General features: G+C 38.7%; 1 protein-coding gene and 1 long non-coding RNA gene across 2 annotated transcripts in view; one reads left to right on the top strand and one right to left on the bottom strand.

Annotated features, from left to right (window-relative positions):
• LOC136420702 (ubiquitin-conjugating enzyme E2 E1-like) overlaps positions 1 to 25,011 on the bottom strand; it is a 29,770-nt gene extending 4,759 nt beyond the window's left edge. The window contains exons 1-3 of the mRNA XM_066407781.1: positions 24,933 to 25,011; positions 24,254 to 24,514; positions 23,775 to 23,825 (exon numbers count right to left, since the gene is read on the bottom strand). Coding sequence (XP_066263878.1) covers positions 23,775 to 23,825; positions 24,254 to 24,384 — 182 coding nt within the window. The 5' untranslated portion in view covers positions 24,385 to 24,514; positions 24,933 to 25,011. The remainder of the gene's footprint in view (positions 1 to 23,774; positions 23,826 to 24,253; positions 24,515 to 24,932) is intronic.
• On the top strand, positions 6,471 to 16,662 carry LOC136420781 (uncharacterized). The gene is made up of 2 exons (XR_010753309.1): positions 6,471 to 6,695; positions 15,750 to 16,662. It is a non-coding gene; the product is annotated as an uncharacterized lncRNA (long non-coding RNA).
• Positions 25,012 to 25,363: the final 352 nt, after the last annotated feature.

Consider the following 25,363-nt stretch of genomic DNA (forward strand, 5'->3'; position numbering starts at 1 on the left):
TCATGATTTTTTTTTTCTTTGGAAAATAAAAATCCGTTTACCAAGAAATTAAATTGGTGTGGCCTTAGCTTATTTTGAACTGATCACACAATGTGCCAATGCCAAGTGTAATAGAAACAAATCATCATACAGTGCACGCATGCAGACTGTATGTAGCAAATGGATTCGGACTAACCAATACCCTAAAACCCGCCTAACCATTTCTGGATATTGAACAGAAGTGTAGCTGCTTCAGGTCTTGTCACCTTCAATAATCAAAGTCCCAGTCCGTGCCAAGGAATCCTTTTAAGAACTTGTTATCCATCTTGAAATGTGCCAAGATTGCACCACAAACCCAGACATAAGACTAAAGAGTCTATTCCTTAAAGGCACCCAGAGCATTTTATGAGACTTAAAAACTGGAAATATTCTACTTGCTGTAATCTTTATGAAATTGACAATTAATTCCATTGTGTACCACATTTGCGTGCAGATTTCTTATCAAAAGTGCTAAAAAACGGCACAAAAATAAGCTACATAGTGATCTTTTAGTTTCACGCACTTCTGTAAATACTGTAGATACCATAGCCTCGCCCAACTCCGTCAAAATGTAGAAATGCAAAATTAAAACGTAAAAATGCAAATATTTGACAGACATGTAGTCACTCTCTGATTGGCCGAACCGCTAATTGTGATGAACAGTCAGGATCAGTCTATTAGGGCTTGGATTTTCCATCAGTTCTCACCACACAACGACATTGTATCTTCGCTCTTTCAATGTCGATATGTAAATGTATAGTGTTATTGAAACTTAACTATGTGTAGGAATGACTAGAAATTGGAGTTTTTTAATTCAAGTTTCAAGCCTCATAAAATGCTCTGGATGCCTTTAATCAAGAAAATCAAGCTACAGAGGATCTGCTGTCTTTCTTTTCCAACCTGTTCCATTTCCTGGCTTTGGAATTTGACAGTAGCTTTCTTTGCTTAGCACTCATTTGCCTGAGACTGTATCGTATGTCCTGCACATAAGGTACACAGGCAGTAAGGTCAGTAAGGGTCAATGTCACAAATGTTACCAACTTTTACTTCAAGAACTACTTGAAATGTAGTTGCATTCAAATCCTTTTCTGATCAGTATCTTTTCCCCCAAAGAGTGGTGTATATCATATACCTTTTCTTTTTAAAACATCTGCAATTTATGGCTCATTACATTACAAGCATGTTGCTTGGTGCAAGTATTTTGTTTACAAGTGAAAAATTGAAATCAGTCGTGTCCCTATAATCTGGTCAAGAACTGTATGTTCAACCATCCAGTGCTTTGAAATGCTGCTTGAGTTACATACACATTTACCTATATATAGTAATCACTATCTACGTGTATGGTGGTACAAAATACAACATACGCATTCAATTTTCAATTACTGTAAATGCAGAAATGTTTGCATGTATTTAATTTCGCGTTATGTAGAAAATGGAGTGTTCGCTGTGTTTTTGAGTTCGCGTTTGAAACAATAGTAGCGCTACAGTCACACAAGGGAACGGCTTTTCGCAGTGGTTTTAAGTTCGCGGTAAAGAGTTCACCGCAGACATAAAACCATCGCAAACATTTCTGCATTTAGAGTACTCCCTTTAGCCCTGGAAAAGCCAAACAAGCTTAAGCAAAGGCCGTAATGGTAGAATATCCCTAGGCCCTGATTTCTCAAGGGTCCAAGACTGGCCTATTGTGCACAGGAATGCATCAGGCTCTTTCAACATCATAATATTCAACATACTGCAATAATTATACAGATATACATGAACAAATATGAGCAGTTTGGCTCGATCCTCTATTCTTGAGCCAAATTTTGGGGTGACTGGGTATGATAACTACAAGCTAGCCTGAGTGTCATCCTGTTTCAGTTCCAGGCTCTACCTTCACCAAGAAGGTGAAACCTGGAACTGAAACAGGATGACACTCAGGGAAGCTACAAGCAATTTGGCACAACGAAATTGAAACTTTTGACATGAATATTTCTAATATCATGTTCTGACCTTCCCCCCTACTGACTTCTGGTACAACTGGTGCAACGTTGAGTGAACAACTGTAAATGCAGAAATGTTTGCGGTGGTTTTATGTTCCCGGTTTTTGCGGCAACCCTTTCACCGCGAACTTAAAACCATCGCGAACATTTTTGTCCAATACTGTAGCAGTATGTGACTATAGCACTGCTGCAAACTTAAAACAACCGCGAACACTCCATTTTCGCCTTAGCGTGAAATAAAAACCATGCGAACTTAAATGCATTTACAGTAACTCAATACCGGATGAAGTTATCTTAAACACTGAGCTTTCCATGTAATATTGTGGAATTTGTGCCATGTAATATTTCATGTAATATTGTACCATAGTGAAAAAGCTTATGTTTGTATAATACAGACTAGGTCATGGGGAGGTTTCATCTGTAGTACTGTAAATCACTTTAATAAAGCGGCAGCAAAATATAGCGGTTGGGGGAAAATGGAGTAGGTCACGGCACTTAATTTCAACATCACTGTCTCAAATATAAGTGATCAAATATCAGCGATGATGAAATTTTGGCTGTTGACTAGTGACCGTTAAATCAGCTAAAATTAAGTTACAGTTATTGAGTTAACAAATCAAGAATTACAGTAAATAGAAATAATAATTCACCTTCAAGACTTACTTTACATGTCCTTTACAAATAGGTCAAGTGTAAAGTACACCCAGTTTTCCTTACTATTAAGTATATAATTACCAATTTACCATACATATATCTTGTATCACATTAATAAATCATTGTTATATAATGCAGTTCAAAGGTTAACCATACCTAAAGCAGGATTTATATTATAATAGTGTTGATACTGATTTGATACTAATGTGCAAGCAGTATTAAAACAGTATTAGAGAAGTATTCACAGTATTAGGTCAAAAACTGTTTCAATATCTTATTCTATGGAAGGGTTTCTAATTAATTGCAATACTGCTTAGATACTGTACCAATAATGGAATGTGCATATTTCGTGAACATAATAGTCTAAGGCCACACCAATTTAATTTCTTGGTTAACGGATTTTTATTTTCCAAAAATAAAAAATTGTTTTCATAAATTTTTGTTTTTGTTTTTGGAAAATAAAAATTCGTTAACCAAGAAATCAAATTGGTGTGGCCTAAGAGTAGTTTAAATGAAGGTCATTGCAGTTTTAGAACAGTATTAGATCATCATTATTACAGTTACTGTAGCAGCTACTGTAAGTATTTGACAACATTTAATCAGTACTGTAAGTTTGCTAATACAAATGTAGCTGCTAGTGTAGGAATCAAATAAAACAAGACCATAGCACGTCCAGGTCAAAAGATACAAAAACAGAAGTTCTGCTGCAGTACCAAGGTCACATACCAGGGGGCTCAAAATCAAGCTTGACTTTTGGCTTCATAACACCTGCCCACATACCAAATATCATTGTAATCCATCAAGAGGTTCTCGAGTTATGCTGACTACAGTAGTGCGGAAACACAAACACACACACAAACAGACACACCCAAAACTATATCTCCATTTTTCATGGTGATAATGAAACATGATACATGTGTTTAAGTAACAATTTGGGTAGAAATGCCAGGTAACATTCAATTTGTTAATTTAGGACAGAAATACAGTAAAATTGTGTTTTTACTGTACCATTTTGTGCAATCCCATTGAAAGGTTAATTGGCATTGTAAATAGAGCAGTATCAGTCAATAGGGAAATCCTTAATCCTGTTCAAGAGATTTAAACATGCATACATAAGACAAAGACTGGAAAGAAATTAGACAGTCATCAAGTCTTCAACAGTTAACATGCTGAGCAAATTTTCCTATTACAGTAGTCGTAGAAATGGGCATCAGGATACTAGACTATTATATTCTGTCTTTACAGAAATCTAGTCAACTATAAAAGAGGGCCTGCATGCCCCTTTTACGTAGAGCGTAATCGGCCGTTTTAAAGAGCGTTGTCGACCACTCCATAATTTACCGTAGAGCGTAGGGGGGGGCTTTCTGAATTTAGCGTAGAGCGTAGGGAGGCTTTCTGAATTTAGCATATTACATAGCCGGCCCTCCGAATTTAGCGTAGAGCGTTGTCGGGACCCCCCATGCAGGCCCTCATAAAAGATACAAGCCATGTAGACCCCAGAATGGCCTCTTTCTTCCAATATATAGACTTCCATGTGCTTGGTCAGACACATCTTGCAATGTTACCCAAGGAATGCTAACTGCTGAATTATCTGATACTAGTTATTCGACATCTGTTGCTGTTACGCAAGTGACCCTGATCTTGAAGTGGCGCTGTCTATCGCGTGTAATTTGATTGACAAGTTGTACAGGGCTTTCGGGTGGCTGTTCCAAGTCCTGGACGCAAAATTTGATTTCTACAAATTTTGACGTGTAGTTAGTCTGTTTGCAATAAACAAATACACTTGATAATTAATTAAACACGGCTTAGGTTTCATGTACAAGCATGAAATGTTTGAAGATGTTGTAAAGATTTCCTATGAACAGTCAATTTTTACAACATTTCCAAACAGTTCCTGCTTGCATATGAAACCGTGCTTACTTATCAAGCGTATTTGTTTATAGTAAACAGACTGACTACATGTGAAAATATGGCTCTTTGTCCAGGCATGTGTACATATATAAGACTGTATACACATGCATAAACATTAAATAATCCAATGTTTAAGTATATATACACCTACTCGAAGGGCTCAAAATACTTAGTGTCATCTGTTGTTTAATATTAATACCTTCAGTCTCAAATATTTTTCTGCAATTCGAGCCCTCAACTGATATAAGTACTGTAATAACATTAGGATTATTATAATGCACTTTGTTTTACATCTGCTCAGATGTCTACAATTAACGTTGATATTGTTGCCTCTTAAAACATTACTCCATTGACTTGTGCTATAAGTATAACCAAAAAACAAGCTATCTGCCACCCAAAAATCAAGACCATAGCACGTCCAGGTCAAAAGATACAAAAACAGAAGCTCTGCTGCAGTACCAAGGTCACATACCAGGGGGCCCAAAATCGACCTTGAATTTCGGCTTCACAACACCTGCCCACATACCAAATATCATCGAAATCCATCCAGAGGTTCTTGAGTTATGCTGACTAGAGTAGTGCGGAAACACAAACAGACAGACAGACAGACAAACCCAAAACTATATCTCCATTTTTCATAGAGATAAAAATGGTGTGTAAACTAGCCCATAGCCTTGTTTTGAGAACAGGGTACAGAGTCCTTTCTAGCTGTTGTAATATTCACCCCTCTAACCTTTTAGTCCACAAGACGACAGCAAGACATTTAACAGACACTTATAATGAATTCCTTGGTAACCTGTTACCAGTTATCAAAGCATAAGCAAAGTATTAAAACTGTAAGGCTATAACAGTGCTAGAAAGATTTTGTGGAGCTCCACTGCAGCTTGGAACGTATCTATACAATCAGAGACACCTGCTACAGTCTACGCTATGGAAATCCTACAGCTCTTTGATCCGATCTCATGACCCCCTTTTCATGTATGCCATCTGTTAACTCTCTGTACAAAAAGAAACCACAGTCTGGTACTACTGTAAATGCAGAAATGTTCGCGGTGGTTTTAAGTTCGCGGTGACCAGTTCACCGCGAACTTAAAACCACCGCGAACATTTTTGTCCAGTGCTGTAGCAGTTTGTAACTATAGCACTGCCGCGATCTTAAAAACACCGCGAACACTCCATTTTCGCCTTAGCGCAAAATAAAAACCATGAAAACTTAAATGCATTTACAGTATCCTACACAGCACGGATTATACACGGATTTTTTTTTTAAATTTTAGCAACAACAAAAAATCATGAAAACAGAAGGCTGGGGTGAAAACTTGCACCTGACCCTGTTCACTCCCTGAAATTATGTGCACCAAAGTACAAACTTTCCTGAGATTCTGTTTTCATGTTGATTTTCCAATCTAGCATTCTTTTATAAATTCCGTTAACCAAGAAATTAAAATGGTGTGGCTTAAGGTTAATAAAAAATGCTGGTACAATTCCTGTAGTTTTTGAATACAAGGTACACAAAACAAGTGGACCAAAGGCAGACGTCTATCATGAGCATTTGTAAGAACCACCGACAGTCAGAAACCGTTAAATAGAACGTAATTTATGACCTTGGAAGTTAGACATCAGGGTCAAGTGGGGAGGGACTCATGCCTGAATAACCTGGATGCCAGACCCCCAATTTCTAAAATATACATATGTGTGGGGGTCTGGTTAGACTTCTACAGAAAGATTAGATCCTAGATCACCATTTGAGCTGGCTCGAAAATCTTTCTGTATTAGTCTGAGTTCTCCACACGATATTTTAGATTGGGGGTCTGGTATCCAGGCTAATGCCTGAACCGCTGTCTGATACAGGCCCAAAGAAAAACATGTCAAAAGGACGACCTAAACAAAAGACCAGGGGGCATGATCCCATCTGGCATAGGCTCGAGCCACAGAGCCTAATAGAAAACCGTCGTTCGTGACATGTCGCCAGCGGCGGTGCCGTCTGCGGCGGTTCCATGATGACGTCAAACCAAGATGGCGGCGACCATCGGGCGGCATGGGGAGCAGCGAAACTATATGGCAGACTTCACAACAACAACTGCATGTGCATCGACAACTATAGATACAAACTGGCATACGTCTAACAAGGTACGATAATATGAATATTTTAGAAGTCTAAAAGCATGAAACGTGCCGCTAGAGCTTTTTAGATCATGCGTAACAGTAGCCGACGTTAGAAATCATAAGTCTATGCAAGGACACTATATAATGTCCTTGGTCTATGCGAGGACTACGCCGCACGTGTGAATTTTATCCTGATATTCTTGATCTTGATCGGGTACTGGGCAACACCCCTTTGTTGGAGTAAGGCTGTAGCCTGTCATAATGAGGATTTTTCTCCACTATTGGCAGACTGTACATAGTACTCTCATCTCCCAAATAAACATACCCCCCGGAATAAACATACCCCCCGGACAAATCTTCAAAATCTAATAAACGTACCCCCCGGAATAAACATACCCCCTGGAAAATGACCAAATTGACACATAAACTGTGTCCATGCTAGTGATGCTATTAATCTGTCCTCGGGAAAGGAGATGATAAGCAGGTAGGTTCTTTTTATTCGTTTATGCCTGATTTACTTATTGAGATTTACCACATTTGTGGAAAGATTGACATAAGAGGTGACTATCACGTTTTCAAGATGTCAACCCTGACTAGACATTAAGGTTTGATACACTCACACTGGGAAGGACCCCTACTCTTTGTAACACTTAAATGTATAGTATGCAAAATCTTTGGAAAAATTGGGCATAGGTTCCCCGCTATGACCCCTAACCGGGGGCCAACCATGCTTTCAATTTTCAACAAGTGAAAATGTACATGATACATACATTTTCTACTTGGAAATTGATGCAAGTGATCAAGGAAAATTGTATAAAGTGACATCATCAAACACAAGTAGTCGCCAAACTTCTCAGTTCACTTCACACCTTCAGAGTCTACTCCTTTTTCAGATATGTATCAACATCTAGAACTTGAACAGAAAATTACAATATCCTGAATATATGCTCAGTGAAAGTATTACTTATTTGTAAAAGCCATACAGAAAAGGAGGAACTTGCCATTTATTGTGTCATGCATTGCATATAGAACAAAACCACATTATTATATATTGTTAAGAATACTATCATATATTGTCCTTGGTTCAGTGTTGTTGCAATCCAAATAATTTCAAATCCAAAAATTACCCTTGTATGTAGAAAAAAACTTTCATTTTGAGAGACTAAATTGTCAACAAATTTGTTAATTAGATGCCTCAGGCCTGTACAATGTTGCAACATGGAGGTTTGGTGGCAACAAACCACAGGGTTCTCATGTTACACATCAAAGGGCCTGTGAAAGGGTGAGCCAGACAGTAGCCATGGTAGCGGCACCAACACAGTAAGGGGCGGGGCTTACACACAAAATTCTTGGAAAGCCTCGGCACTCTCTCTGTAGAGGAGTGATCTTTTTAAAAGCATTTTTATGTGATAATAACGGTGACTAGATTGCAATCTAATTTTGTGTATAGACTTTACTATGGAAACTTATTTTTGTTTAATTGTCATGCACATTTCTGCCTGAGGCAAAGGAGTTTTATTTATATAAATTATATATCAAAAAAAGTTGTTTCCCCTTCTTTGAGGTGAGCTCTTCCTTGCATGAGAAACATTCCCACGGACTCACTGCCGTGCGTCTTTACTGTGGCGTTTTCGAAGGACTAAATGTACATGTTTGTGGTAGGATTGAAATGTTCTAGTACATTTTTAAAGTGATTATACAGTTTCTAATGCTATGACACAATTTTTACAAGGTGTTGTTTGTAGCTTTTCAAAGTTTTTGGGAAAGGCTGTATTTTAACCTCCTTGATCTCACGTGAGTAATCTTACATGTGTAACGTTACTTGAAACATTGTGTGCCGCTGGCAAATACATGTAATTTGTTTTCTGATCAGCGTGCTTTGGTTTACGATCTAAACAGAGACTGTCAAACTTGTTTATATGAAAAATACATTTCAAAACTTCAGTGTACCGTCTTATTTTCTCCCAATAACAACGTTACTTTGTAGCGAGATCGACCGATAAGTTAGTACCGCCAGGGTTTTACAAATGCCGGGTCATTGTATCGGCGGAGAAATCCACGTCATTTGGTCGAAAAATAGCCATTAAGGAGCAAAAATATCGGGGAAATATGGAAAGAAAACTAAACTTTCGACATAAGGGGGATCTCTGGTAAGCAAAGCCCCGATGGATTTTCAAAAAAACAATAAACGTACCGTCCAAAATAAGAACGTACTGGGTGGATTTTGAGGCTGAAAAAAATAAACGTACCGGTACGTTTATTTGGGAGATGAGAGTAAGAATATTAACATTTGATTATAGTCACAAAACAACAAATTTAAACACGAAAACAAACAATGCCAGGATAACGAATTTGGTTCACAAAGCCAGCTCTAGACCATTTGGGTCAACCAGACCATATAGAATTGATGAAATGTTAGGAAGACAAAGGAAGACAAGGTTGATAAAGGAGAAATTTGACAAAAACTTATGGAAAATGTTCGGAATGAAATATTACTGTAAAACACTGCGTTCATGAGACAAATTATTGCATATCTTTGCAACAATAACAAACAGATGTTTGGATAAACCTGTCTAGCAAACAAACATTCCAACCTGACTTTTCGTGATTTTGATCTTTTCCATCTATACAGACATAACTATGCTACACATTATTTAGTCATATTATAACTCATGTGATAGTTATAAAACCTATTCAAATTCCTTTTTGATTCAGACCTGCTTCTGACCGTTACACAAGCTGTATAAAGTAACTATAAGCTCCAAATTTTCTAAACAATCATGCTAAATTAAAGATAATTGTCCCAAAGAGCCACATACTCCCAGGTAAGATGATTGTCTGTATCTGGAAAACTGCCACGAGGGGCTGAAATTGAAAATGCTGTCTCTTTTCAAGGAGAAAGACTTTCGGAATTGAAATTTGCGTACTGTTATATGTGATAACTATCTTAACACCAGAGTGCTTAATTGAGCCAAAGAGAAACGCACCCAAGCATCATTATAGAAAACTGCCACGAGAGGCTGAAGTGGAAAATGGTGTCTCTTTTGAAGGAGAAAGGTTTTTAGAATGGAACTTTGTGGCTCTCTGATCTACACAGTGCTCCTACTGTCATATCTGATAATTATCTTACCACCTGTGTGCTTAATTACCCCAAAGAGACACGCTCTAAACCATCATTATAAAAGACTTCCACGAGTGGATGAAATGGAAAATGGTGTCTCTTTTGAGTGAGAAAGGCATTTTGAATGGAAATTCTTGGCTCTCCCATCTACACAGTACTCATACTGTCATATCTGATAACTATCTTAACACCAGTGTGCTTAATTAAGCCAAAGAGACACGCCCCCAAAGCATCATTAAGGAAAACTGCCACGAGAGGCTGAAATGGAAAATGGTGTCTCTTTTCAGGGAGAAAGGCATTTGGAATGGAATTTTTTGGCTCTCTCATCTACACAGTACCCGTACTGTCATATCTGATAACTATCTTAGAACCAGAGTGCTTAATTAAGCCAAAGAGACACGCCCCCAAGCATCATTAAGGAAAACTGTCACGAGGGGCTGAAATGGAAAATGGTGTCTCTTTTGAAGGAGAAAGGCTTTTGGAATGGAATTTTTTGGCTCTCTCATCTACACAGTACCCGTACTGTCATATCTGATAACTATCTTAAAACCAGAGTGCTTAATTAAGCCAAAGAGACACGCCCCCAAAGCATCATTAAGGATTACTGTCACGAGGGGCTGAAATTTAAAATGGTGTCTCTTTTGAAGGAGAAAGGCTTTTGGAATGGAATTTTTTGGCTCTTTCATCTACACAGTACCCGTACTGTCATATCTGATAACTATCTTAAAACCAGAGTGCTTAATTAAGCCAAAGAGACACGCCCCCAAAGCATCATTAAGGATTACTGTCACGAGGGGCTGAAATGGAAAATGGTGTCTCTTTTGAAGGAGAAAGGCTTTTGGAATGGAATTTTTTGGCTCTTTCATCTACACAGTACCCGTACTGTCATATCTGATAACTATCTTAAAACCAGAGTGCTTAATTAAGCCAAAGAGACACGCCCCCAAAGCATCATTAAGGATTACTGTCACGAGGGGCTGAAATGGAAAATGGTGTCTCTTTTGAAGGAGAAAGGCTTTTGGAATGGAATTTTTTGGCTCTTTCATCTACACAGTACCCGTACTGTCATATCTGATAACTATCTTAAAACCAGAGTGCTTAATTAAGCCAAAGAGACACGCCCCCAAGCATCATTAAGGAAAACTGTCACGAGGGGCTGAAATGGAAAATGGTGTCTCTTTTGAAGGAGAAAGGCTTTTGGAATGGAATTTTTTGGCTCTCTCATCTACACAGTACCTGTACTGTCATATCTGATAACTATCTTAAAACCAGAGTGCTTAATTAAGCCAAAGAGACACGCCCCCAAGCATCATTAAGGAAAACTGTCACGAGGGGCTGAAATGGAAAATGGTGTCTCTTTTGAAGGAGAAAGGCTTTTGGAATGGACTTTTTTGGCTCTCTCATCTACACAGTACCTGTACTGTCATATCTGATAACTATCTTAGAACCAGAGTGCTTAATTAAGCCAAAGAGACACGCCCCCAAAGCATCATTAAGGATTACTGTCACGAGGGGCTGAAATTTAAAATGGTGTCTCTTTTAAAGGAGAAAGGCTTTTGGAATGGAATTTTTTGGCTCTTTCATCTACACAGTACCCGTACTGTCATATCTGATAACTATCTTAAAACCAGAGTGCTTAATCAAGCCAAAGAGACACGCCCCCAAAGCATCATTAAGGATTACTGTCACGAGGGGCTGAAATTTAAAATGGTGTCTCTTTTAAAGGAGAAAGGCTTTTGGAATGGAATTTTTTGGCTCTTTCATCTACACAGTACCCGTACTGTCATATCTGATAACTATCTTAGAACCAGTGTGCTTAATCAAGCCAAAGAGACACGCCCCCAAAGCATCATTAAGGAAAACTGTCACGAGGGGCTGAAATGGAAAATGGTGTCTCTTTTGAGGGAGAAAGGCATTTGGAATGGAATTTTTTGGCTCTCTCATCTACACAGTACCCGTACTGTCATATCTGATAACTATCTTAGAACCATAGTGCTTAATTAAGCCAAAGAGACACGCCCCCAAAGCATCATTAAGGATTACTGTCACGAGGGGCTGAAATTTAAAATGGTGTCTCTTTTGAAGGAGAAAGGCTTTTGGAATGGAATTTTTTGGCTCTTTCATCTACACAGTACCCGTACTGTCATATCTGATAACTATCTTAAAACCAGAGTGCTTAATTAAGCCAAAGAGACACGCCCCCAAAGCATCATTAAGGATTACTGTCACGAGGGGCTGAAATGGAAAATGGTGTCTCTTTTGAAGGAGAAAGGCTTTTGGAATGGAATTTTTTGGCTCTTTCATCTACACAGTACCCGTACTGTCATATCTGATAACTATCTTAAAACCAGAGTGCTTAATTAAGCCAAAGAGACACGCCCCCAAAGCATCATTAAGGATTACTGTCACGAGGGGCTGAAATGGAAAATGGTGTCTCTTTTGAAGGAGAAAGGCTTTTGGAATGGAATTTTTTGGCTCTTTCATCTACACAGTACCCGTACTGTCATATCTGATAACTATCTTAGAACCAGAGTGCTTAATTAAGCCAAAGAGACACGCCCCCAAAGCATCATTAAGGAAAACTGTCACGAGGGGCTGAAATGGAAAATGGTGTCTCTTTTGAAGGAGAAAGGCTTTTGGAATGGACTTTTTTGGCTCTCTCATCTACACAGTACCCGTACTGTCATATCTGATAACTATCTTAGAACCAGAGTGCTTAATTAAGCCAAAGAGACACGCCCCCAAAGCATCATTAAGGAAAACTGTCACGAGGGGCTGAAATGGAAAATGGTGTCTCTTTTGAAGGAGAAAGGCTTTTGGAATGGAATTTTTTGGCTCTCTCATCTACACAGTACCTGTACTGTCATATCTGATAACTATCTTAGAACCAGAGTGCTTAATTAAGCCAAAGAGACACGCCCCCAAAGCATCATTAAGGATTACCGTCACGAGGGGCTGAAATTTAAAATGGTGTCTCTTTTAAAGGAGAAAGGCTTTTGGAATGGAATTTTTTGGCTCTTTCATCTACACAGTACCCGTACTGTCATATCTGATAACTATCTTAAAATCAGAGTGCTTAATCAAGCCAAAGAGACACGCCCCCAAAGCATCATTAAGGATTACTGTCACGAGGGGCTGAAATTTAAAATGGTGTCTCTTTTAAAGGAGAAAGGCTTTTGGAATGGAATTTTTTGGCTCTTTCATCTACACAGTACTCGTACTGTCATATCTGATAACTATCTTAAAACCAGAGTGCTTAATTAAGCCAAAGAGACACGCCCCCAAAGCATCATTAAGGAAAACTGTCACGAGGGGCTGAAATGGAAAATGGTGTCTCTTTTGAAGGAGAAAGGCTTTTGGAATGGAATTTTTTGGCTCTCTCATCTACACAGTACCTGTACTGTCATATCTGATAACTATCTTAGAACCAGAGTGCTTAATTAAGCCAAAGAGACACGCCCCCAAAGCATCATTAAGGATTACCGTCACGAGGGGCTGAAATTTAAAATGGTGTCTCTTTTAAAGGAGAAAGGCTTTTGGAATGGAATTTTTTGGCTCTTTCATCTACACAGTACCCGTACTGTCATATCTGATAACTATCTTAAAATCAGAGTGCTTAATCAAGCCAAAGAGACACGCCCCCAAAGCATCATTAAGGATTACTGTCACGAGGGGCTGAAATTTAAAATGGTGTCTCTTTTAAAGGAGAAAGGCTTTTGGAATGGAATTTTTTGGCTCTTTCATCTACACAGTACCCGTACTGTCATATCTGATAACTATCTTAGAACCAGTGTGATTAATCAAGCCAAAGAGACACGCCCCCAAAGCATCATTAAGGAAAACTGTCACGAGGGGCTGAAATGGAAAATGGTGTCTCTTTTGAGGGAGAAAGGCATTTGGAATGGAATTTTTTGGCTCTCTCATCTACACAGTACCCGTACTGTCATATCTGATAACTATCTTAGAACCAGAGTGCTTAATTAAGCCAAAGAGACACGCCCCCAAGCATCATTAAGGAAAACTGTCACGAGGGGCTGAAATGGAAAATGGTGTCTCTTTTGAAGGAGAAAGGCTTTTGGAATGGAACTTTTTGACTCTCTCATCTAGACAGTACTCATACTGTCATATCTGAAAACTATTTTAACACCAGCGTGCTTAATTAAGCCAAAGAGACACCCCCCCAAAGCATCATTATAGAAAACTGCCCCGAGAGGCTGAAAATTGAAATGCTGTCTCTTTTCAAGGAGAAAGGCTTTTGGAATGAATTTTTTTGACTCTCTCATCTACGCAGTACCCGCACTGTCATATCTGATCAGTATCTTAACACTAGTGTGCTTGATTATCCTAAAGAGACACGCCCCCAAGCATCATTATGGAAAACTGCCATGAGAGGCTGAAATAAAAAATGGTGTCTCTTTTGAAGGAGAAAGGCTTTTGGAATGGAATTTTTTAGCTCTCTCATCTACACAGTACTCGTACTGTCATATCTGATACGTATCTTAACACCAGTGTCCTTAATTATCCTAAAGAGACACGCCCCCAAGGCATCATTATGGAAAACTGCCACGAGGGGCTGAAATTGAAAATGGTGTCTCTTTTCAAGGAGAAAGACTTTGGGAATGGAGCTTTTTAGCTCTCTGATCTAGACAGTACTCATACTGTCATATCTGAAAAATATTTTAACACCAGTGTGCTTAATTAAGCCAAAGAGACACGCCCCCAAAGCATCATTATAGAAAACTGCCACGAGAGGCTGAAAATTAAAATGCTGTCTCTTTTCAAGGAGAAAGGCTTTTGGAATGAAACTTGTTGGCTCTTTCATCTACACAGTACCCGTACTGTCATATCTGATAACTATCTTAACACTAGTTTGCTTAATTAAGCCAAAGAGACACGCCCCCAAAGCATCATTATGGAAAACTGTCACGAGAGGCTGAATTTGAAAATGGTGGCTCTTTTGAAGGAGAAAGGCTTTTGGAATGGAATTTTTAAGCTCTGTCATCTACACAGTACCCGTACTGTTATATATGATAACTATCTTAACACCAGTGTGCTTAATTATCCCAAAGAGACACGCCCCCAAGCATCATTATGGAAAAGTGCCACGAGAGGCTGAAATTGAAAATGGTGGCTCTTTTGAAGGAGAAAGGCTTTTGGAATAGAATTTTCTTTCTTTTTCATTTACACAGTACCTGAACTATTATATCTGATAACTATCTTAGCACAAATGTGCTTAATCATCCCAAAGAGCTCACCCCCAATTTGGCCCCAAAGCATCATTATAGAAAACTGTCACGAGAGGCTGAAATTGAAAATGGTGTCTCTTTTCACAGAAAAAGGCTTTTCGAATGATTTTTTTTTGCTCTTTCATATACACAGTACCTGTAATATTATATCTGATAATTATTTAACACACGTGTGCTTAATCTTCCCCAAAGAGCCACGCTCCAAAGTATCATTAAGGAAAACTGCCACGAGAGGCTGAAATTCAAAATGGTGGCTCTTTTCAAGAAGAAATACTTTGGGAACAGAATTTTTTGCCCTCTCAACTACACAGTACACATACTGAGAACCATCTTAACCCTCATAACTTTGGAGTATAACTCCTAACTTCAAAAATGGGACAGTCTCGCTAAAAACATTTCAGAAGTTGTAAGAAATATACACAGACCCGTGGAAGGAATTTTTCTTCGACGAAAAATATTGATACGGCACACATTGATATCTGTCTGAGGTCCAAACGGACCTCATACGGTCGGATGAGGCAGGCCATCGTGTTTGTTGTTTAGCTCTTGTGATAATCTGATGGAATAAGGCATGCATGTCCCAGTTACCAGTGTGACTTGATATTTAGTTCTTCATACTATATATACAAATATATATATATATATATATATGTTTATTTGAGATTTTTCATGTGAATTTATGTTAATCATGTTTTTTTTTTTCTTTTTTAGGAACTGGCTCATTACCAGGACTCCAAACTCACACCAAGAAGTCCAACATGCAGACACTGACAGCCTTGTCAGTGTATGACAGCAGTGGATGTAGATGGGAATGGGGATAGGACACACACAAGCAGCTCCACAATATATACAGTATAACACCTAAGTTAATGATGTGATGTACCATAGGTGTTCAATGTTTTGTCAGCCCATATAATTTTACTTTCCTGTAATTCAATGTCAGTTTTATTGGGGGGGGGGTCATTTTTTGTATGTGGCTGTCAGACTAAGGGCCACAAAGGTTCAAATTCAAATTTCTGTTTCTGTCTATTTGCACTATACAGCAGGAAATATTACCCTGTTATCATAATCATGCTGATGCATTTTAGAATATGTCAGAAACACATTGTACTTAAATAACTCTAATTTTAACTGCCCTATTCCGGCCACATATACAAGAAGTATTTTAAGCCCTGATATGTACATGTTGTACATGATAAAACATTGTTTGGAAAAACATGCAGAGTAGTCACATGGCAATAGTCATCTTGTCAAAGTGTAAAGCAGTGCTGGCCCCACTAAATGTTGGCCTACATATTTCAAACTTTAACATATGTCATCATGGGTCAGTTTTCCTTGTAATGTTACTGTTTCTTTACATAGTTTTCAAGCTTTTTATCATACTAGCACATATTGATTCCATAGATGCCATGATGTTAGCAGTGAAAACATAGTCAGGATTTTTCACAGAAATATGATACAACATGTTTTTATGTTCAAACCATTCTCCTACATGTATATATAATTTCCCAATTGCTGCATTTGTTCGTGTATAAAGATAGAGACTGGTGATATTTAGATTGCATTAGATTGTTTGTCAGCATTGTTAGATTTAAGTGTCATTCATTATAAATGATGCTTGTAAGTATTGTAAGTATTTATCTTGTGTAGTGTATGTGTGTGTTGATGCAGGATGGTTGATAGGTGTCTGATCATGAAATGAAATGAAATTTCAAAGCCGATAAATCTAACGTTTATGTGTATACCCTTTAGAATGTATAACTAACAATGCTGCTATATTTATGAAATATATATTGCTATCAAAAACACGAGATATCTTTTGACTTTTTTCCTTGATGACGGACGAGTTTCCTTTCTACTTAAGAAAAAAACAAGAAGGGCAAACGATAAAAAATTGCACAAACAGATCGAAAACAATAGGAATAAATAATCTCCTTTATCTGTATGTTTTTTTCATAACTCCGTTTGAGTACAAAACATCGAAAAGTGCAACAATACATTCTAAGAATTAAATAAGTTGGTACACCATTCCATCATCTCAAACATTTCGTTTGTCGTCAGTGAATAAAAGAAGGCCAGTGACCTCATACAAAGCTTTACGTCCCCCACCGCTTTAACCCGATCCAGACTGGGCTTTTTTGTGCAGAAACCTGTTACCATGGCAACATGAAAAATTACAAACTTAACCCATTATTATAAAATTGTTCCCAAGAAAACTTTAGGAAAAGTCACAAAGTTTGGGAGTCCTAGCATACATCGTTTGGCAGTAATACGATGTCAAAGTTGGCACGGGCACTTTTAGCCCCCCCCCCCCCGGTCTGGATAGGGTTAATGTAACATTCCTATCCTATCCCTACTCGACGACGAGTACATAAATCAAATAAGAGATACCTCACCCTTGTGATTTTTTCGTGTATAGCTTATGAAAACAGTCCTCTTTAGCATATCGTCCGATTAGCAACCAAATAGATTTTTTTTTAAACATATTGTTTCTGTGATACGGCCTTTTCGAAAACACGGGACTGGTGAGTTTCCTTTCCGTGACGTAAAAAAAGAAGGGCAAACGATGAAGAATTGTACAAACAGATCGAAAACTACTATGAAAAAGAATGTCACGACCTCAAATCTCCATTAACAATTCTATTCATGCAAATTTTCCAAGTAGATGAATTATGATGTTTTTGCATTGATTATGCAAATTAGGAATCTATTTGCATAATTGGTATCTGATGATACTCAGCTTTCCATGAACTACATATGTTACATGTATTGTATATCTCAATCTAACCTACCTGCATACTATTAAAATATCATATGGAAATCCGTTGTTCCTTTGTTCAGTTATTCTCCTTAGAATATTTTCACAAAAATGCCCCTGCAAAGGTTCCAGAACAAGCTGCTAGGGGGCCCAAACATACACCACTTCTTAATTACATCACAAGCTATCTGCCACCCAAAAATCAAGACCACAGCACGTCCAGGTCAAAAGATACAAAATTTGAAGTTTTGCTGCAGTACCAAGGTCACATACCAGGGGGCCCAAAATCGACCTTGAAATTCGGCTTAACAACACCTGCCCACATTCCAAATATCATCGTAATCCACCAAGAGGTTCCTGAGTTATGCTCACTACAGTTGTGCGGAAACACAAACAGACAGACAGACAAACAAACAAACACACACAGGCATACCCAAAACTATATCTCCATTTTTCATGGAGATAATAAATTTAAACGTCATAATAAAGAGTAAATAATCTCCGTATATGAATTTTCATAACTCCGCTTTGAGTCCAAAACATTGAAACGTGCAAGAATACATTCGAACTAAGTTGGTACACCATTCCATCGTCTCAAACATTTGAATAAAATAATTCATAAGGCCAGTTACCCCATACAAAGTGTTACGTCCCCCATTGCTGTAATGTAACATTCCTATTTCCGGTGTCACGAGCGACGGTGTCACGAGAGACGGTGGCACGAGAGACGGTGGCTCTTTGGCTCGAGCCTCCCCCTACTCCATGATCCTACTTCAAAGGCTGATTCAACTGACAATGGCCCAACAGAAGGCCAATCATTATCTCAATCCTTTGTTCCTCTGATTCCAATAGATAAAAGGACTAACAAGAAATGGCTTCAAGAAGCACATGGAAAAGCATTACATTAACAAATAACACCAACGTCCAGAGAAATTTCTACTTCTTTAAGTTCTTATACATGGAGATGACTAAGATATCCAACTGAGAAATGCTGTCCTTTCTAACCTACATTGGATCATACATACAAATTGTAATTTCAGCCAAGTCAAAAATTTGGTCTTACATAATACTCCATTGTCATTACATCCGAATCACATCATATCTATTATTATCATGATTCACAGCCAATTTCAAAACATTATAGATCTACCATGACATTTCCAGAAAGTACCGTGAACTTATAGTAAATTTCACCTAGAAAGAACGCTTGTCTACCAAGGTGGTTTCATAACCTCTCCTTGGGTCCACAGATTCATACTGAACCTAAGGCCACACCAATTTAATTTCTTGGTTAACGGATTTTTATTTTCCAAAAAAAAAAAAATTTGAGAAAAAATAAATCATGAAAACAGAAGGCTGTGCCAGGCTTCTGTTTTCATGAATTTTTTCTTTCTAAAATTTTTTTTTTTGGAAAATAAAAATTTGTTAACCAAGAAATTGAATTGGTGTGGCCTAAGAAAACTATCATTAAACCATCATGATCCAATCACATTGATTTACAGATGTATCAACAAAAGAAATCTTAAGAAATTGTTGTCAAACATCAAATACACTTCATGACACAAGTTTATCTCGTAAGCCTTGATTTGTTTAGAATTTTTCTTTCTGTCCTTCATAATTTGATCAAACGGACGTCACAATCCTTCTTTTATCACTAAGATGCAGAGACAACTTTGCAATGTTGCATACCAGCATTACGTATCTGATATACACAACAGTTTCATTCAAAATGTGTCTATATTCATGGTTTAGTCACTTGGGAGAGCCATGCTTTTGAAGGGCATTAGGCTGATGCTGTGTCTACCAGTGTAAATTAAATCATACATATTCCAACAGAAATGATATCATAAAAGTGAAAAGGAAAGGAAAGTGATCTCGAACCAGTTTAGCTCAAATGAATTCAATGAACAGATGAGCTAATCTTCCACTGGTCGTGACAGAGAATACAGACGCCATGTATAGTATTTACAGGTTCATTGTACCGGGGAAATTCCCCTAGCTCTTCTCGACAAGCACAATGAACAGTGGACCACGGCTTAACGTCCCGTCCTAAGGACTGCGACCCTTTCCAGTAGCGTGCATGTCGGGTGAGCGACACAACCAGGATCGAACCTGGGGCATCTAGTTCCAGAGGCAAGATCGCTAACAACTGGACTACGCTGGCTACATGGCATAGTCATACCACTTTCCACTTGGCACAAACCACTTTCCACTTGGCATAGTCAAGAGAAAGAAATGCAAGCTATACTAAAATGAACCTTTTGCAAATATCTCCAGATACCCACATTCTAGCATAACAACACTGCGAGCGTATATAGTATGCCAACATCACATGCAATTCTTCCAAAACAAGTCTGTTTCTAAATAATAACACAAGTGACCTTTAATGAAATAAATATCTGCCGGCCTTGAATTTTCTCTCAAGGGGCCTTTAGTATTTACTGACATCATGAACCATGACATTTATAGTTTAGAGCGTGGATGAACCGAACATGTACCTTACCCCCACTTTACACACATCATGTCCATCAAATTTGACATATTTCTGGGTTACAATTTCATAGTCTATAACTGTAAGAGCTTATTTATAAGCCTGGTTGACGTGAACTACAAAATGTAGCATACCCAAGTAGGCATGCTGCGTCTGCACACATGACTAATAACGTAGCCATGTGCAGAATGCATACACAATGATTCTGGGCTGATTTTTGGGTGGTACCAATAAATAAAATACTCCTTTTGCGGCTTGTTTCTGTGCTCTTTTTAAACGCCCAAAGTATGAAATAATGATGCAAATGTACTAATAAGGGGAAGGAAATGTCAATTTCAATTTCCCCAAACAGAATTGCTTTCCCAGAATATTTCAAGTTTTACCCCCTGAAATTGCTTAGGGCACCTTTAATAATTGAAAGGACAATGTGTAAGCTTGATTAAGCAAGGGAGATGATTAATACAATGTACATAATGGTGTACTGCTGAGACAAAGATTTGACTTATTTCTGTGCATTGAAATGCCCTGTGTGGTAACACAGCCTGACACTATTCAAAGCAGCAAGGGTTTGCAATCTCTTCAGGAACATCTACCACATAGGAGAACCATTTCACACCTATATGAGTGTGTCTATTAGAATGACTGTTTGTGTATATATATAGTCAATGTGACATCCCTAGTATGTACCATTAAAAATTATGACATTTACATTTAACAATTAGTTCAGCGCTTGGATGAGTGGCCCCCTACGGCCTTGCACTGAGCGAGTTCGTTTAAAAAAAGATTTTAAAAATAAAAAATTCCTGTTTCTGACTAAGGATTGGACTCATTACCTATACCTGTATTCACAAGGGCGACTGAAGTCAAGGGCCTCATTGACTCACGATGGATGAATGGCATGTACATGTACAGGGCAAAGTTTATCAATGTGCAAAAATGACCAGGACCTACCACTTTTACTTTCACTAAACCTTCCGCCTGCTATTGTTAAAGCCGGCATCACAATTCATGCGAGTGTCGGCTGACTGTGTAGATCGCCCGAAGCTCGCCGAATTTGAAAATCGCCTTAGCGTCAACCGTATTTTCCAATGAAAATCTCGGGCGACGTCCATCAAACACTAGAAGCTAAAAATCCCCCATGAGATGGTACCATCTCTTGGACACAGACGAAGTCAGAATCGACTAACCTTGTAAAAGGCCGATATTTTGATCAACTTTGATTTCTAAAAATCGCCCGAAGCCCGCGTAATCGACAGGACGTCGGCCATACTTCAGCTGAAAATGCACATTTGAAGCTCGCCAACACGTCGGCCAAACTGAATTTCTTATTTGTGACGGGGGCTTAAAGAAGCACCAAATTTACATAATGCTTATAAGTTATGGGGTTAGGCAACAGAAAGAGAAGGCTAGCTTTCCATATCCCATTTCAATTAGTTGTCTAAAACCTCTTATGTCACTATCTGTGGTATATTTCACAACAGTCTCTCAGCTGCCAATTAAGGTTTGTTCTAGCCTGACTGCATCACGCATTGGTCAGGCCTTGGGTAGGGGGCCTGATAAGCCCCTGACAGCGAGATATTTCGTACCACAGGCTATGTCAGCTCATGTACATGTAGTAAAGACCTGTCACTGATGACTGTTAGTATAATAAAATGGTAAAGGTAAGGGTAGTCCCATAGCCTTTTTTGAAACCATAGGGACAGCGGGCTGTTATCCAGTGTGTATAGTAGTGCCTTTCCCAAGGACACAACGTCTAGCCAGGATCCGAACCTATGACCCCTTGATCTCGTGTCAAGTAGCATAGTAGTAATTGGGCCATCCCAGGCCGAAAAGTATAATATTTTGGAGATATATGTTAGTACAATAGGAGGATAAAGTCCTATTAATACTACTGTAACAAAGAAGCGAGTAGAACAGTCTCCTGGCCCCCAGGATTCGAACCCACGCCGAAACCGGGCAGCCAGATCACAGGTTGCACGCCTTAACCACTATGCTAAATGGTCTAGACCAGTTAGACTGGTCAGTTGGGGGCGCTTGAACCTCACTGTTACACTACTAATATAGAAAGGTTTGGAAATACGTAATACTATGGCCGTGTGCCACATGCATAACTTTATACATAAAGTTCAGTGCTGGATGTATAAGATTCAGATAAATATGAAAATAATATGTACATTTGATTTCTATCAATACCACTGTTAGAATTATATCACTGCGTTATGTTAGGATTTATGGACCATTTAAATTGTATTCCTGACCCAATTTTTACAACTAAATTACAGCATGTATTCATCATCGCTGTATTGTGTTACATTCAACTCATAGTATCAATATCATAATAATTATTATAATAATTATAACATTATATTAGGGAATGTTGAAAACCTCATGTTTGATGGAGTCTGACAAGATTCTGCATTTTTAACATGAAACATGACAGAATGAAATGTTAACGTAGGCCAGACATGGTCCTAGCAGACCTAAGAATACATCATCAGACGCAAGGTCATGTGTAACATTTTCATGGTCGTAAAACTATAATGGTCAAATCAATAATCTTAATGTCATGAACGTACAGTTAAATTAATGTCTGCTAAGTTACGAATATCTTACGCTGTTGTGGACTGCTAGTTTTATTTAAAGCCAGGACGCTATCAATTTTTATGGAAAACATAAATATATTTAGCACCATTGGGAATAGGGGGAGGATGGCTTCAAATCATGCTACCAGGTAATCATGAATTGCAAAGAAAATGATAATCAATGTCAATGTTAAACACAGTACTGTATTTTCCATGAAAAGTTGAGCAGCAAAATGTATGGCTAGTCAATCTGAAACTACTCCAACTTTTCACATAGTGTCTAGATTAACCTTCTTTTGAAGACTACCTCAAGACATCATAAATTATGAACATATCTATTCAGAGTTTTGGTATAAAACCTGGTTTTACCGTCCTATCTTTAGTCACTGACGAAAGACAGCGGATGCTGTCTGAAACATCTGACTGTTTCAAAATTTTATCTAGTTGCTTGAGTAACGATTTCTGGCGTATAGTGTAGGTTGCTTTATTCAAAAATTGCTACAACAAGTAGTTGTCATTTGTTTACTTTCAAACAGTTTCTTTGTTCTTATGGTTGGGAACTGCTTTTTTTGTTAAGTCCTTTATAGATGTAAGTACACACAAGTGACATGTGCTTCAAACATGTCATTAGCATAATTTGGTCTAGCGAGAAAAGTTGAGATGTGCTTAAGGTTCTTTTATAGGAATTAAGTTGTAAGATGTTTAAGCCTTGCCCCGACCCCACCTGTAGAAACCCAAGCCGTGGCCATCTTCACCCCAACTTGTTCAGGTGCTACTTGACACCTGGGTACTCAGGAGGCCCCTTTGTTTGTCACCTGTGTGGAAAGCCGGCTCTGTTTGTGTAGGGAGAGTCTCCACTCTCACAACCTCACCTTAAACCTTAACACAACTCCACATCTATCTACCTGCAGTTGGGTGGCGGGTCCAGCGTGATTTCTGCCAGCTCTTTCTGGATCCTGCACAAAAACAATGTGGGGAACAGGTGAGAGTTACCCAGAGGGAAACATCCCTGCCCAAAAAACAACTGCAGACGCGATAAAATAAACCGTGAGCAGAAGCTGACAAAGGAAGGCGACATAATCACTGTGCAAAGTACACACACAAGATGGCCGCCTCAGCTGACCCTCCCGTTATTTTATGCACCACCATACTCTCTCCCCCGCCCTTAAACACCACCAATTCCACATCCACGGCAAACTACACTTAAGAACCAACAAGATGGTATAAATCTTCGCTCCTTCCCGCACTTCTGTGTCCAACAGGACCAGGTTTTAGCTTATATGCAAATGAGCTGATTGGCAGTATTACAAGGAGAGGCTGGCATGATTAATGGTGATAGAAAATGCAGCGTCGCGATGTTATTAATGCCGACTTGATCTGGTACCTCTTAGCGCTGGTGGACAGCGCCTTGGTAGACTTCAGCAGCTTAAGGTTGTTGTCTCTCTGGTCCTTGGGTCTCCGAGAAGAGTTGGAGGAGGAACTTGAAGACGTCCCGGCTTGCTCGGCTGCAGACATCTTCTCTTGTCTACCGTAGGGACAACTGTGCCCGGAATGGGACCCCAAGGTTACTGGTTCAATTCCCAGGGCACTGACAGCCCCACAAACCAAATACACTCTCCGCAAACTAGTCTAGAAGGTTCCAATCCTGTAGAGTATAAAAAATAAGAGATAAGAATTAAATGTCACTCGGGGCATTTAAATCTTAAATCGCCAATTAAATGATTCGTGTTGTCACTAATAAATAATTCTCAAGGAGACTCTTAAGAATTAAGTAGTAAGTAAATCAAAAGGACTTCAAACATAAGACACTTTGTCTAACAATAAAAGGTAACGTTACACACAAACGACCGACATTGAAGTCGAGTCAATGCATCATCAAAGAGTAATTGAGGCAAAACAGCCGGTACAAAACTATCCGTTCCTGTGTCAATCACAGGGCAGAAATCGCTCTATTTCCGCCATTTATCGGGAGTTTAGGTCTAGTACAAGCCCTCAAGTTCAACATTGACCGCTAATTCCCCGCAAAAATGATGAAAATTATGAAAATTTGGGTGGACACAAACCTGCACCGCGTGTGCCCGGGCCTCCCGACAGATTCCTGGCTCTTCCCGTTCCCTCCCTCCGGAAATTCCAGTGGTCACTGCGCGGAATTTTTAATTTCATATCACGGCGCTGTCCAATCAACAACACCGCAACATCCTATCATAATCGTCGTATATTTATGTAAAGAAACAAATTATTAAACTTTGGGATTCAAATTTGGCTAGAATAAATCAAAAACTATATGAAATATCTTAAGCGAGGGGGTGCCGGTGGCTGAGAGCACGGCAAATGTACTCCAAGGGATTAGCAAATCTAACAATCCCCGCCGGCTCAACCAACCTGTCAAAAAGATACTTAATTTCATTTAAAGACCCACTATGTGGTTTTAGGCCAATACAGAAAGTAGATTTTCCTACTGTTTCTTTGCATATCAAGCTTTATCAACTATATA

The sequence above is a fragment of the Branchiostoma lanceolatum genome, chromosome 15 (assembly GCF_035083965.1).
Source record: "Branchiostoma lanceolatum isolate klBraLanc5 chromosome 15, klBraLanc5.hap2, whole genome shotgun sequence".
Taxonomy (NCBI): domain Eukaryota; kingdom Metazoa; phylum Chordata; class Leptocardii; order Amphioxiformes; family Branchiostomatidae; genus Branchiostoma; species Branchiostoma lanceolatum.